This window comes from Dermacentor variabilis, chromosome 5, assembly GCF_050947875.1.
Source record: "Dermacentor variabilis isolate Ectoservices chromosome 5, ASM5094787v1, whole genome shotgun sequence".
NCBI lineage: Eukaryota > Metazoa > Arthropoda > Arachnida > Ixodida > Ixodidae > Dermacentor > Dermacentor variabilis.
Window position 1 is genome coordinate 195,912,583 of NC_134572.1, and position 13,110 is coordinate 195,925,692.

Sequence of the window (13,110 nt, forward strand, 5' to 3'; positions counted from 1 at the left end):
GTAGACGATGCCAGGAAATTTTGTCTTCGGAAGCTTGTCTTTCACGTTTACCAGCCGATGGCGTAATTTTTGGGATGACACGTGAGTTACCTGGACGTCATAGCCGCGTAGAACGCAGGCTAAGCCATTTCGGCCCACGCGGGGAAAATGGGGTGTGATCAATGAGCATATGCGCATCCTAGTCAGACAAGAGGTGGCAAAATGTAGATCTCTGTCTTAAAGAGCCCCAGAATGTACAATGAAACCTATAAAAAAACATTCGGCACGTGTTACACCCTTGTAACAAAACAAGGCGAAAGCCTGCCGCATATTTGGTTATACATGCAGTTACACAACCGGGGCAAGACACAACGAGCCGCCATGGGAAGTACACACATGGCGGCCCCAGGGCGACCTCCTCACCCAGGCGCACGCCCTGCTTCCGCAGTGGCGTACCTGGGCCACCGCCCGAGCGAGCCGCAAGAGAGCGCACGTTTCTCCATCGCTCGCCGCCGACAGCCGACGCCTCTCCGACGTCATTGTGCAGAACACGCCCGCCCGCCCGGTTTTCGGCACTACAACACCTGGCTGGACAGCAATGACTGAACTTAAAATTCGGCAGACACTTAAGACTGCTTACGTGTTGGAACGCGGAAGCATTATTCCGTTTGTAAACGTCGGAATGTCATCAACGCGTTCATTTTCTATACTGATGACGTGGTGCCACCTTCTCCGCAACGTCAAGTACACCGCCCAATGACGCGCGCACTAGTCGGCAACATGGCTACAACGTGACGTGTGCAATCAGGCACGCAATAGGCACGCTATAGGCAAACCTTTAGTAAGCCAGAACCGTGGAGCCGCCGTGGTCATAGTGAACAAGGCTCCCTTGGCGGAGCCGAAACGTCATTCCATCTTTCCTTCTTGGTCGGTACCTTCTAAATTTCTTCGGGTGTTCACGTCGAGTCGAAAAGCAACTTCTGCGGCACTGGTGGACCCGATTTTCCCAGATCCTTCGTATCGCGCACCTTATTTTAGTCAGCCTTATCAGGATATACTTAAAAGGGTCCGTAAGAGAGGATATATAAGAGGGTCCGTAAAACCTGTATACCTCCTGGAGTAAAAACATTTTTCTTTAAATTGCATTCGGAAACACTCAGTGTTAAAACTTGGCTAAATACGAGGGGCTGCTTTGTGCCGTGGTCAACGAACTGTCGACTCCTTCCAGGTGCCGAGACTATAGAACTGATTCATAGACTGTAGCGATGCTGCGTTTTTACAGACACTGTCAAGCGGACGCTTAGAAAAAAGGTTGATATCAATGCGTACTCAATTAGGTCCTTAGTATCCAATTAGTCCAATTAGGTATCCTTAGTATCCTTAGTCCAATTAGGTCCTTAGTATGACATGTTCATGGCACAAGCTTTATACAACCTATCGAGTAGTAAACAGCGTGATTTCCTTGCCGAAAGCCAGCAAACTAGAAAATCTTTCTTTCGCGAAAGTGCTGCTCATGTGAGAAGTGGATACTCTGCGCAGGAACTTCCGCCAGACTGGATGCATTTATTAGACGCGTGTGTGCGTTTGCTCGAGTTTTGACTGTCTAGCCATAGAGAAAGAGACACAAAGAGCGGACGCTCCCATAGAGCCCAGCGGCCGAATTGACTGTAGTGCACCAAGCGGATAGTATTGACACCTTCCTGTTTCTGTTTTCGGCGCGCGCGTTTTGAACGCCAGTTGGCACACGCCACGCCAGCTCCGCTGATCGGCGCATTTTTCTTTCTTTTCGCTCCTGCTGCTGAACCACGTGCGGCCTTGGCACAGAATCGTTTTATTATTTCATAAAAATGATTGCGAACGATCTTTACAAGCCTCCACCGAATCTGTGTCACGGGCAATTGCATAATGAAATCGCAAGACGTCTTCCGAAATATTTTGCTCTAAAATGCTCGTTCCGGGCTTGTTGTGCATTAATACAAAATTGTAGCACCAGGTAAGCAGCAGCAGTTGCCGTACGGAGCTCCACCGGATGCCATCAGCTGAAAAAAAAAAGTAAATTACAAGCATGTATCATTTTGGTATATTGGCCTAACAGGAATATTTCGTGTAGTGGCGAAAGGTGCGTAAGTGGTGAATATGCGGCATTACAGATAAATTCAGTTTTACATAAATTTCGTAGCAAATAGACTCCTCCCAAACAATGTCATCAAATCTGAAGAAAACATCTTATCTTCAAGCATCCCTCCCTTCCCGGGCATTATTTCCTGCACTTTATGAGCACAAATACACCGGTGACTGCGCCTTTCCAAAACAACTTGGCCTAAGTCGACGCGATGGTACGCCAAGTACACAGAGGTGGCCACAACACAGGCTCTCGGCCACACCATATTACACGCTCGCAGAATGCCTTGTAGTCGCACTTACGACAAATTCGTCGTTGCAAAGCCTATTTTCAGTCGCTCAGAAGACAGAAATGTCAAGTTCTTGGTTTTTGAGCTCCTCGGCGTTATCTTTTACGCATCCTGCCGGCGCAAGCAACACACTCCGTGTAACCACTCTTGGGAATCGCTCGTCGCGCTTTCGACGAGCGTGAGTACCGAAAAAAGGTATATATTGTTGCAGGGCCATGAAAAACGTCACAACCTTGCCCCACTAAAATTCAGAACACGCAAAACTAACTCTAAGCAAGGCCGGCTTGCTTTTATGCTAACAGCTTTACAACCCCAGGTGCGGCGAGCATGCCTCGAAACTGTCCCAAAAATTTACGAATTACAATAATTTTTGCGGTCAGAGAATGCGTCACGAACTTGCCCCAGCAAAATTCAGTACACGCGAAACTAACTGCGGCCCACAACCGAGCTGCTTTTCGCTAACTGCGTCACTACGCCGATCGCGGCCACTGTGCTTGAAAAGTACGCCAAAATGTAACGACTTTAGTTACAATAATGTTGGGGTCAGAGAAATCGCCAAAACTTGTCCCGGTAAGATTAAGCACAAGTGAAACTGCGTCACATGGCCAAGGGGCTTTTCATCACAAAGCCAGGTGCGGCGAGCGTGCCCAAAAACTACCGACATAAGTTATAATGGTGCTTGGGCTCATAGAAAGCGTCGCAAACATGAGGCATTTAACTCAAGTTAACTGCGCCAGGGCGGCGGAGCTGTTTTTCGCTAATTGCGCCACTTTACAGGTTCGGTTTTCTGCGCTAAGCCTAAATGTTCTTGAAATGCGTCGCACACTGTCAAACACAATTCGTCACCTTGCCGCAGTCCAGTAGTGCAGGGGTGACTTGTCGAAATGAAGGAACGCAAGAGGATGCCGGGAGCCCAAAAACGGGCTACATCCAAAAGAGGCGGGTCACCGAGCACGCGAGCTTCACATACACCGCCGGCCGCGCTAGCTTGAGTGGCATGTCGGGCGCATGACATATGCACGCGCGTCTGGCGTGCCTCTAGCTTGTTGCTAAACGACGCAAGAAAAATAAGTCGCAATTATAAGCTAATTTACACGAAAAGCTTTTTTAGTTTTAGCCAGAAAGAATAAAAAAATAAAACTCCTGTAAGTACATTTCACATTCTTTTTTTCTGATGCTCGCGTCAACTAACGGGTGGGGTTGACACTATAGGCGTTGCGTGCTTCCTGCTGCCAATTTTCGCCGAGGGTCACTTCTTGTTGAATTTCTTTCTCTATGGTCTAGCTGTGTCCACTTTGTAATATATCCTCACATGTACTTGTTCACCTTTTTCGGGGGTCCGCTTTTCACCGACTAACAATTGTTACCGCCCAGCTCGGCGCGCGGCCGTATGTATCAGAAGTTTCTCGAACGTTACTGACGGTTCTATCTGCTGTCTGCTGTCACCGAAGCTTGCGTAATCTGATTGCGTGTGCGACGCGAATTGTGTAGAACTTTCTAATCGGCTCCACCGATTACTCTGGAGCGTTCGATGACTCATGTAGAAAAGCTGCACCGACAGATCAGATTTCGACGATCGCCGACTGTGTTCACCGCTATCGTTGTGCTTTAAGTGTAGCCTGTTTTTGTGGCACAGGTTCACCCAATAAATGTTGGTTTCGTCATTATCAGTATTGCTACTGTTTCTTTTTTTGCCGTCACTACTACCTGAAATCTGGTTCATGGGTTCATGTACCGGAGGCCCCCACAAAGCCGCGACCCAAGTGCAAACGCGGAAGACGACACCAACGTCGCCAAGAAGTAGCGACGTAGCCGCAGGCTGCAATGACTGCCCCCGGAGGACAGACTTTTGCCTGAGACGACCAAGAAGATCATCGACAAGTCAACGACAATGGTAGCCCCAGCGTCCCCCATCGTGCTGCAACAGCCCAGGAGGCCACCAACAGAGTGGACAAACATATGAAGGCCCGGATAACTGACTGGAAACATATGAAAAGGCTGCTGCATTCAACAAATAAAACTCCCGCAACAAGCTCCGGCACGTGTACGCACTTCGCCTTAGAAGACGCCGCGAGGGCGTGGTTTGAGAACCGGGAATCCACCCTGACTACATGGGACTTCTTCCGCTACGGCGTCACGCAGACGTTCACGAGCGTCTTGCGCAAAGAGTGAGCCCAAGCTTTACTGGAAGCCCGAGTGCAGCTGCCCAATAAGACCGTTGTGATCTTTACGGAGGAGATGACTCGCCTCTTCCGACACGCCGTCCCAGACGTGTCGGAAGAGAAAAATGTTCGCTTCCTGATGCGTGGCCTGAAGCAGGAGCTTTTCGCCGGATTGACACGGAACCCGCCGAATTTACTACCGAGGTCACAACTACTGAGAAGACGCTCGATATGCGGGCAAGGCATACAACCACAGAGTGCTGGCTGCAAACTACACCGACCTTCAAACAAACGGCAGCGACGACATGCGGGACACCATCAGAGTGGTCGTTTCCGATGACTTCAGAAGCTTTTTCCGAGGTCGGAGCCTCAAGTGGCCTCAATCGCCAACATTGTCAAAGAGGTACAGCGGTCGCTTGGAGTTGCTGAGGTGCAATCACAATCACCGCAGACACAGCCGGAAGCGATGACTTACGCTGCCATCGCACGCCGTCCGAGTCCCCCTCCACGACCACGCCAGGGCCCTGTAACGCCGCAGTTCCGTCGGGAACCACCGCTGCCGCCAGCATGCCCACGCGTTGCCCAGCACAGCTACGCGAAGAAGATGGACATTTGGCACGCCTCCGACCACCGCCCGCTCTGAATCACTGCAGAGAAGCCAGCCATGTGGACCGCCTATGCCCATACCGCGACTTGGTACTGAGAGGCTTCGCCGCCAATGCGCCGCATCCACAGCTTGGGGAGCGCCCTCGTGACATCGCCGATTACCTGGATGCCACCCAGTGGAGTTCTCTACAACTGTCCCGTTCGCCTTCAAGAGGCTGCATCCTGTCGCCATAACGCCGACAGCACACTGGGCCAGCCCGAGACCTGTCTGCGAGCCCATATCCGGGAAACTACAAGCAGGAACCGATGAAGGCGCGGTTGCTGTTCGTCGAAGTGACGGAGATCCTCCGCCGCCGACGAAGACGCTGAAAAGTGTAACTCAACGATATATCAACGAGACGCCGCCATCCAGACGAAGCCTGGAAGCAAAGAATGCACCGACTCAACGCCACGTACCAGCCACACGTGTACGCGATGCAGCCATGACCCGAGGCCAAGACCGAAATGCAACGCAAGACAAAGAACCACAGATCTGGACGTGCTTCTGGACGGCCACAATGTCACCGCGCTGTAGACACTGGAGCCGACTTGTCTGTCCTCAGTGGATTATTGCCGACAAGCTGAAAACAGTAACACTGCATTGGACGGCCCTCAAATTCGGACAGCCGAAGGACACCTCATAAAGCCGACTTGAATGTCCACAGCAAGAATCACAGTTCATGACAGGACCTACCGGGCGACGTTCGTCGTCCTCCAACAGTCCTCGCGAGACGTAATTCTCGGCATGGTCTTCCTGAACTTACATGGCGCAATAATCGATCTGAGATCAAAGTCGATAACGGTGTCCGAAGATCAACCGATACCGACAGAGAGTTCCTGAAGTCACCACGCGTTAAGTGTACTCAAAGATCAAGTGAGCATCCCGCCTTACTCCAGCATTGTCACTTCAGGCGGCACCGAAACACCTGCAAACGTAGAAGGTGCTATCGAATGCGATCAACGTCCACTGTTCGATCGGGAAATTTGCTTCGCGAAAGGGATCACTCGACTGCACAGAGCAGAAGTGAAAATGATGCTAACCAACTACAGCCAGGAGTACAAGCACTTCTACAAGGGCAGAACGCTAGCGTAACTCGAGTAAATTGTGGAAACCAGCAATTTGTTTCACTTCTCGGATTCTGTCGAATCTACCTCGACGGCCATAGTTCCCAAACCGACCTTCCACGTAAATCCAAGCCCCCCCCCCCCCCCTTGTATAAGCAAAAAGGGCTCAAAAGTCTTCTTCGACGATACAAAGAGTGCTTTTCGAAGTCATCGAGGATTCACCAAACACCAGTTGCAAACCAACGCATTATAACCGAAGAGTGCGCTCGTCCACTGCGCCAGAGTCCGTACCTTGTTTCGACCCGATAACGTGAAGCTTTAAGGCAACGAGTCGACGAAATGCTGCGCGACGACATCATCCAGCGGTCGGAAACTCCGTGGGCATCTCCCGTAGTCTTGGTGAAGAAAAACGATAGAACCTTGCGTTTCTGTGTCGATTATCGTCGACTGAACAAAATCGCGAAGGACGTATACCCCCTCGTACGGATAGATGACGTATTAGATCGGCTATGCAACGCTAAATATATTTTTCGATGGATCTCAACACTGTCGACTGGCAAATAGATGTCGGTGAGAGAGATCGCGAAAAGGCCGCCTTCATCACGCCGGTCGGCCTCTATGAGTTCAAGGTTATGCCATTCGGACTGTGCTCGGCGTCTGCAATGTTCCAGCGCGTGATGAACATGGTCTTAGCAGGAGTGAAGTGGCACACCTCTCTAGTTTACTTGGATGACGTCGTCGTCTTCGCCGGAATTGGGACGATCACCTAAGGCGGCATGCGGCAGTTAGAGGCCATCAAGACATTAGGGCTCACTCTGAAGCCGGCAAAGTGTCGCTTCGCTTAGGATGAGCTTCTGTTCCTCGGCCACGTCATCAGCATATCCGGAATCCGCTCCGACCCGTTGAAAGACAGCGGCCATGCCAATGGTCCATCAGCCCATTGACAAGAAGGCAGCGCCTAGATTCCTTGGCATGTGTGCCTACTACAGGCGATTCGTCAAGGGCTTTTCACGCATTGCTTAGCCGCTAACACATCTAACTAAATGTGTGGTCTAGTTCAAGTGGAAAACACCACAGGGCAACGCATTTCAAGAGCTCAAACGACGCATGCAGTCGCCACTGGTACTTGCGCACTTCGACGAGGACGTCGATACAAAAACCCGCACGGACGCAGTAGCCTAGGCCTCGGTGCCTTCGTAGTACAGAGGAAAGACCGATTTAAGCGGGTGATATTGTTACGTAGGAAGACGCAGACGAAAAGCTATATTCAAATATATTTACAAGAAAATACGCCGCACTTGGCCAAGAGGCAACAGCCCGCACTAGCCTCTAATCGTCGTTGTCGTCTTCACACTGCTCGCCTCTTTGTGATTACAAATACTGTTCTGTAGCACTACCCATAGCGGCAAAAGCGCCGTCCCGGAGCGACTAAAGGCCGGACTCGGAAACAGTGTAGTAGGCCTTCAGCGTACTGACATGCACGACATCTCTAGATGCCAGAGGAGAGGATGAGGCTGAACCCACAGGAGCAATTTCGTACATCACAGGCGTCACCTGGCGCAGCACTCGGTAGGGCTCTTTGTATCGCGAAAGGAGCTTCTTTGAAAGTCCGACGCGACGAGAGGCCGACCACAGGAGCACGAGTGCACCAGGCGAAAACTGTACGTCACGATGGCGGGCGTTGTACTGACATTGCTGAGTCGTTTGTGAGGCCGTCAGCCGAGCACGGGCAAGCTGGCGCGCATGGTCGGCGAGGGCGATGGCGTCACGCGCATACTCGCTTGTTGAGATCGCAGCAGGAGGAAGTTCCGTGTCTAGGGGCAAGGTAGGTTCGCGACGGTACAGTATATATATATAAAATGGAGAAAATCGGGCAGTATTGTGTCGGGAAGAATTGTACGTAAATGTAACGTAAGGAAGGGCAATGCTCCAGTCGTCGTGGTCCTTGGAAACGTACTTGGACAGCATATCGGTAAGAGTACTGTTTAACCGCTCTGTGAGGCCATTGGTTTAGGGATGGTATGAAGTAGTCAGCTTGTGTTGAATGGAGCAGGAACGCACATGTCGGCGATAACTTTCGAGAGGAAGTTTCGAACACGGTCAGTAAGCAGCTGTCGCGCGGCGCCATGAAGTAAGATAATGTCACGCAAGAGAAAGTCTACGACGTCAGTAGCGCAACAGGTAGGGAGAGCCCGCGTGATTGCGTATCGGGTGGCGTAATCAGTTGCGACAGCTACCCATTTGCTCCCAGAGAATGACGTGGGAAAGGGACCGAGGTCTAATCCGACACGAGAGAACGGTTCCAGAGGGACGGTGATCAACTGGTGATGACCGGCAGGTAGCACTTGAGGTATTTTCCGACGCTGGCAAGGATCACAGGCAGCAATATAGCGTCGGACGGAGGGAGCGAGACCAGGTTAATACAAGAGGCGGCGGACGCGGTCGTACGTGTGGGTTACCCCAAGCTGTCCTGCAGTGGGTGCGTCATGCATCTCAAAGAGCACAGTATGTCGTAGATGTTTTGCCACGACAAGAAGAAGATCAGAGCCGTCAGCGAGGAAGTTCCGTCGATACAAAATGCCGCCCTGGAGGACATATCGGCGAACGGACGCGTCGGTAGGTGTAGAGCGCAGACGCTCTATGAGTGCTCGCAGCGATAGGTCACGGTACTGCTCATCGGCGATGTTAGCGAAGGCATACACAGAGAAAATGCCGTTGGCGCTACTATTGTCGGCGCCGTCAGGCTCATCTACCGGGTAGAGAGACAGGCAGTCAGCGTCCTTTTGTAGTCGGCCAGATTTATAGGTGACACTATGCGAATATTCTTTGAGGCGTAAGGTCCAGCTACGAAGTCTTCCTGTAGGATCTTTCAGTGAGCATAACCAGCAAAGCGCGTGACAGTCTGTGACAACGGAAAAGGGTCGGCCATATATGTATGGGCGGAATTTCGTAACCGCCCAAACTAGGGCCAGACACTCACGCTCAGTGAGGGAATAGTTGCGCTCTGCGGGCGAGAGGAGCCTGCTGGCGTAAGCGATAACACGGTCGTGGCCGCGCTGGCGTTGCGCCAGTACTGCCCCAATTCCGTGACCGCTGGGATCAGTACGGACTTCGGTAGGCGCAGAAGGATCGAAATGGGCCAGAATGGGAGGCATTGTGAGAAGGTAGATTAGAAGCGAGAATGCAGAGGCCGCGTTATCGCCCCACTAGAAAGGGGCGTCTTTTTACAAAAGCTCGGTTAGTGGTTGGGCTATGGCGGTAAAATTTTTCACGAAACGGCGGAAGTACGAACAAAAGCCTATGAAGCTGCGCAAATCCTTGACACACTTAGGAACAGGGAAGTGCGTGACAGCATGGATTTTGCCTGGGTCCGGTTCCACTCCATTCGCGTCAACGAGATGTCCAAGGGCGGTCATCTGACGACGGCCGAATTGGCACTTCGATGCGTAGAGTTGCAGACCGGCTCGACGAAAAACGTCCAGGACTATTGAGATGCGCTCGAGGTGCGTAGCGAACGTTGGGGAGAATACGATAACGTCGTCGAAGTAGCACAGGCACGTGGACCATTTGAAACCGTGAAGAAGGTGGTCCATCATGCATTCAAAAATGGCAGAGGCGTTACATAGACCGAACGGCATCACTTTGAATTGGTAAAGACCGCCGGGTGTTACAAAAGCAGTCTTCTCGCGGTCGAGATCGTCCACGGCAATCTGCCAGTAGCCGGAGTGAAGGTCAATAGAAGAGAAATAGTGAGCACCGTGGAGGCGGTCAAGGGCGTCATCAATCCGAGGTAGGGGATACACGTCCTTTTTGGTAACCCGGTTAAGGTGCCGATAATTCACGCAAAAGCGTCATGAGCCATCCTTCTTTTTGACCAGTACAACAGATAACGCCCATGGACTACATGACGGTTCAATAATGTTCTTGGCAAGCATTTTGAAAACTTCTGCGTGAATAACTTGACGCTCAGCCGGTGACACTTGATACGGGCGGCTATGAATAGGAGGGGCATTGCCGGTATTAATGCGATGTTTAACAGCTGTAGCTTGGGCCAAAGGATGATCGTTAAAGTAAAAAAAAATATCGTGGTAGGAAAACAGAACGTGGTAGAGCTCACGAGCGTGCTCGGATGGCAAGTCAGGCGCAATCATTTTCTGTAAGTCGGCGATGGTACAAGTTGCCGACAGCGATGGTAGAGGAGGATCGGATGAATTGTCATCCACTGCAATAGATGCTACTGAGTGATCCTCGAATGAGCAAAGCTGGGCCAGAGACGTCCCGCGTTGCAGCATTTGTGTCGTCAAACCAAAATTGACCACTGGCAGGTAGACGCAATTCGCCGTAATAGATAAAAGTGTATGAGGTACTGTGATCCCGTGTGTAAGGACGACGTCTTGCGTAGGAGCCGCGATGTAGTGACCGTCGCGGACTGGTGGGATGACACTAAGTCAACGTAAGTCAGTGCCGAACGTAGCAAGTGAACGAAGTTGACCGAACTGAAGCGACTCGGGTATGGTTCAGCGGGATCCAGAATAGGCAGGTCAAGGCGGAGAGTACTGGCGGAAGAATCGATGAGAGCAGAATGTGCGGAGGGGAGGTCTAAGCCGAGGATGATGTCGTGGAGACAGTAGGCGATGACTGTGAATAGCACGATAATGGAGCGATCGGCGAAGGAGACGCGGTCGGTAGGCATACCAATTACGGGGGCTGTTCCGCCATGGGCGACAAGGACAACAGTTGTCGTGGCGGGCGTGATTATTTTCTTGAGTCGGTTACGAAGGTCAGCGCTTATTACCGGTAAATGCGCCCCAGCGTCTATAAGAGGAGACACAGAAACATTGTCGAATTGCACGTCAAGAAGGTTCAGATGAGTGGGCAACGTTAGTAGAGGATTTGGCGGTGTAGAAAGCAATGCAGCTTCACCTGAAGGTGCTGCGCCGTCTAGTTTTCCGGCTGGGAGCGGCGTCCAAAGGGAGTCGGCGAATAGGAGCGACGAGGCTGAGGAGAGCGAGATTGTCGTCATTGGGGCTAAGGCGAGGGGCGGTTCAGTGCAGGAGAATCAGTGGCGGCATTATCGGAGCGTGCGGCATAGGGACGAGAAGGGCCACCTGGGGGGCGAGAGTAGGCAGTATGAGTAGATGGGATCGGGGAACTCCGGCGACTGCGACAGAAATGCGCCTGATTCGATGGCAGTGAAAACAAATGGGCTTGTCAGCAGTGCGCCATTCAGATGGGTTGCGGCAACGTGGTGGATAAGAAGATGCGGGACGGGGCGGAATCGAAGAAGTCGGGCGGGTATCAGGGCGATGGGCCCAGCAGATGGTGTAAAGGCCTATGTTTTCGAACTCCTGGCGGACAACTGCCTGGATCAGGGAAACCGTGACTGCAGATGCGTTGGTGGGGCTGGAGTCGAAGGAAGCCGGATAGGCGGCCTCGATGTCACGCCGGACGATCCTGGTAACATCGGCAGTGTTGGTGGGACGAGGAGCGCCGGCACAGGAAGATGTCGCTGGGGTGTTGGGCAGACGGGCAAACTGCTGGCGAATACGTCGGCTTTTAGCGAGTTCCAGGCGGCGGCACTCTTTTATAACTGCATGCACCGTCGCTACGTTGTTGCAAACGAGCAAGTAGAAGGCGTCATCGGGAATGCCTTTGACGATGTGGGAAACCTTGTCTGACTCAGTCATGTGTGCGTCAACTGTGCGGCACAGAGCCAAGACGTCCTAAATGTACATGACATAGGGCTCTGTTGACGTCCGCACATGGCCGGAAAGCGCCTTCTGCGCGGCAAGATGGCAACCGTAGGGATTGCCGAACAAGTCTCGAAGCTTTTGCTTTAAGTGAATCCCAACTGGTGAGCTCATCTTCGTGCGTCCGAAACCAAACTCGAGGTGTGCCACCAAGGTAAAAGACTACATTGGCGAGAATGATAGTAAGGTACCACCGGTTATTGCGGCTGACGTGTTCGTATAGGCTGATCCAGTCATCGACGTCTTCCACATCTTTGCTCGAGAATACGCCAGGATCACGGTGAGCGGGGAGAGTGATGTAGGTTGTCGAAGTGGCAGCAGGTGTCGGAGCCGGCGGAGTCGAGTTGTCGCCGGGAGCCATGAAGGAAGGTTCGACGTACCGTCCACTGCGAAGCTCCGTGACGAGGTACAGGGAACGTCCACCTCCACCATATGTGTTACGTAGGAAGACGCAGGCGAAAAACTATATACAAGTATATTTGCAAGAAGATACGCCGCACTTGGCCAAGAGGCAACAGCCCGCGCTAGCCTCTAATCGTCGTCGTCGTCTTCACACTGCTCGCCTATTCGTGATCGCAAATACCGTAGCAATATTTTACGCAAGCGGCTCACTGTTAAAAGTTGAAGGCAATTGTTCTAAAACCAAAAAGGAATGCCTCGCGATCATTTGGGATACAGTAAGATTCTGCCCTTACCTACATGGCAAGCCGTTCAAAGTCGTCAGCGACCATCACGCGTTGTGTTGGCTAGCGAACTTTAAGTGCCTTCAGGACGTCCGCCGCAGTGAAGCCTCATACTGCAAGAACATAACACCATTTGAATCTACAAGTCTGGACGAAAACAATCTGATGCCGACCGCCTGTCTCGCGCTCCTGTTGACCCGACGCCCCAAGATGGCGAAGATGAAGACGCCTTTTTAGGTACAATAAATGCAGACGACTTTGCCTCCTCTAAATTTTTACTTACACAGGTCTGGTATCGCTGTGTCCCCTTTATGTTCTTTTTGAAGTGCACCTTTGTGCAGTGCACCGCTTTCTAAGACATATTAGTATACTCATTCACCAAACTTGGGCTATCTCTAACCTCACCAATCATTCG

The 13,110-nt window shown here is 51.7% G+C and overlaps 1 protein-coding gene across 1 annotated transcript in view; it reads right to left on the minus strand.

Annotated features, from left to right (window-relative positions):
- Positions 1–697: 697 nt before the first annotated feature.
- Positions 698–13,110, minus strand: part of LOC142583745 (uncharacterized) — a 34,918-nt gene continuing 22,505 nt past the window's right edge. Inside the window, exon 3 of the mRNA XM_075694231.1 lies at positions 698–2,018. Coding sequence (XP_075550346.1) covers positions 1,950–2,018 — 69 coding nt within the window. The 3' untranslated portion in view covers positions 698–1,949. The remainder of the gene's footprint in view (positions 2,019–13,110) is intronic.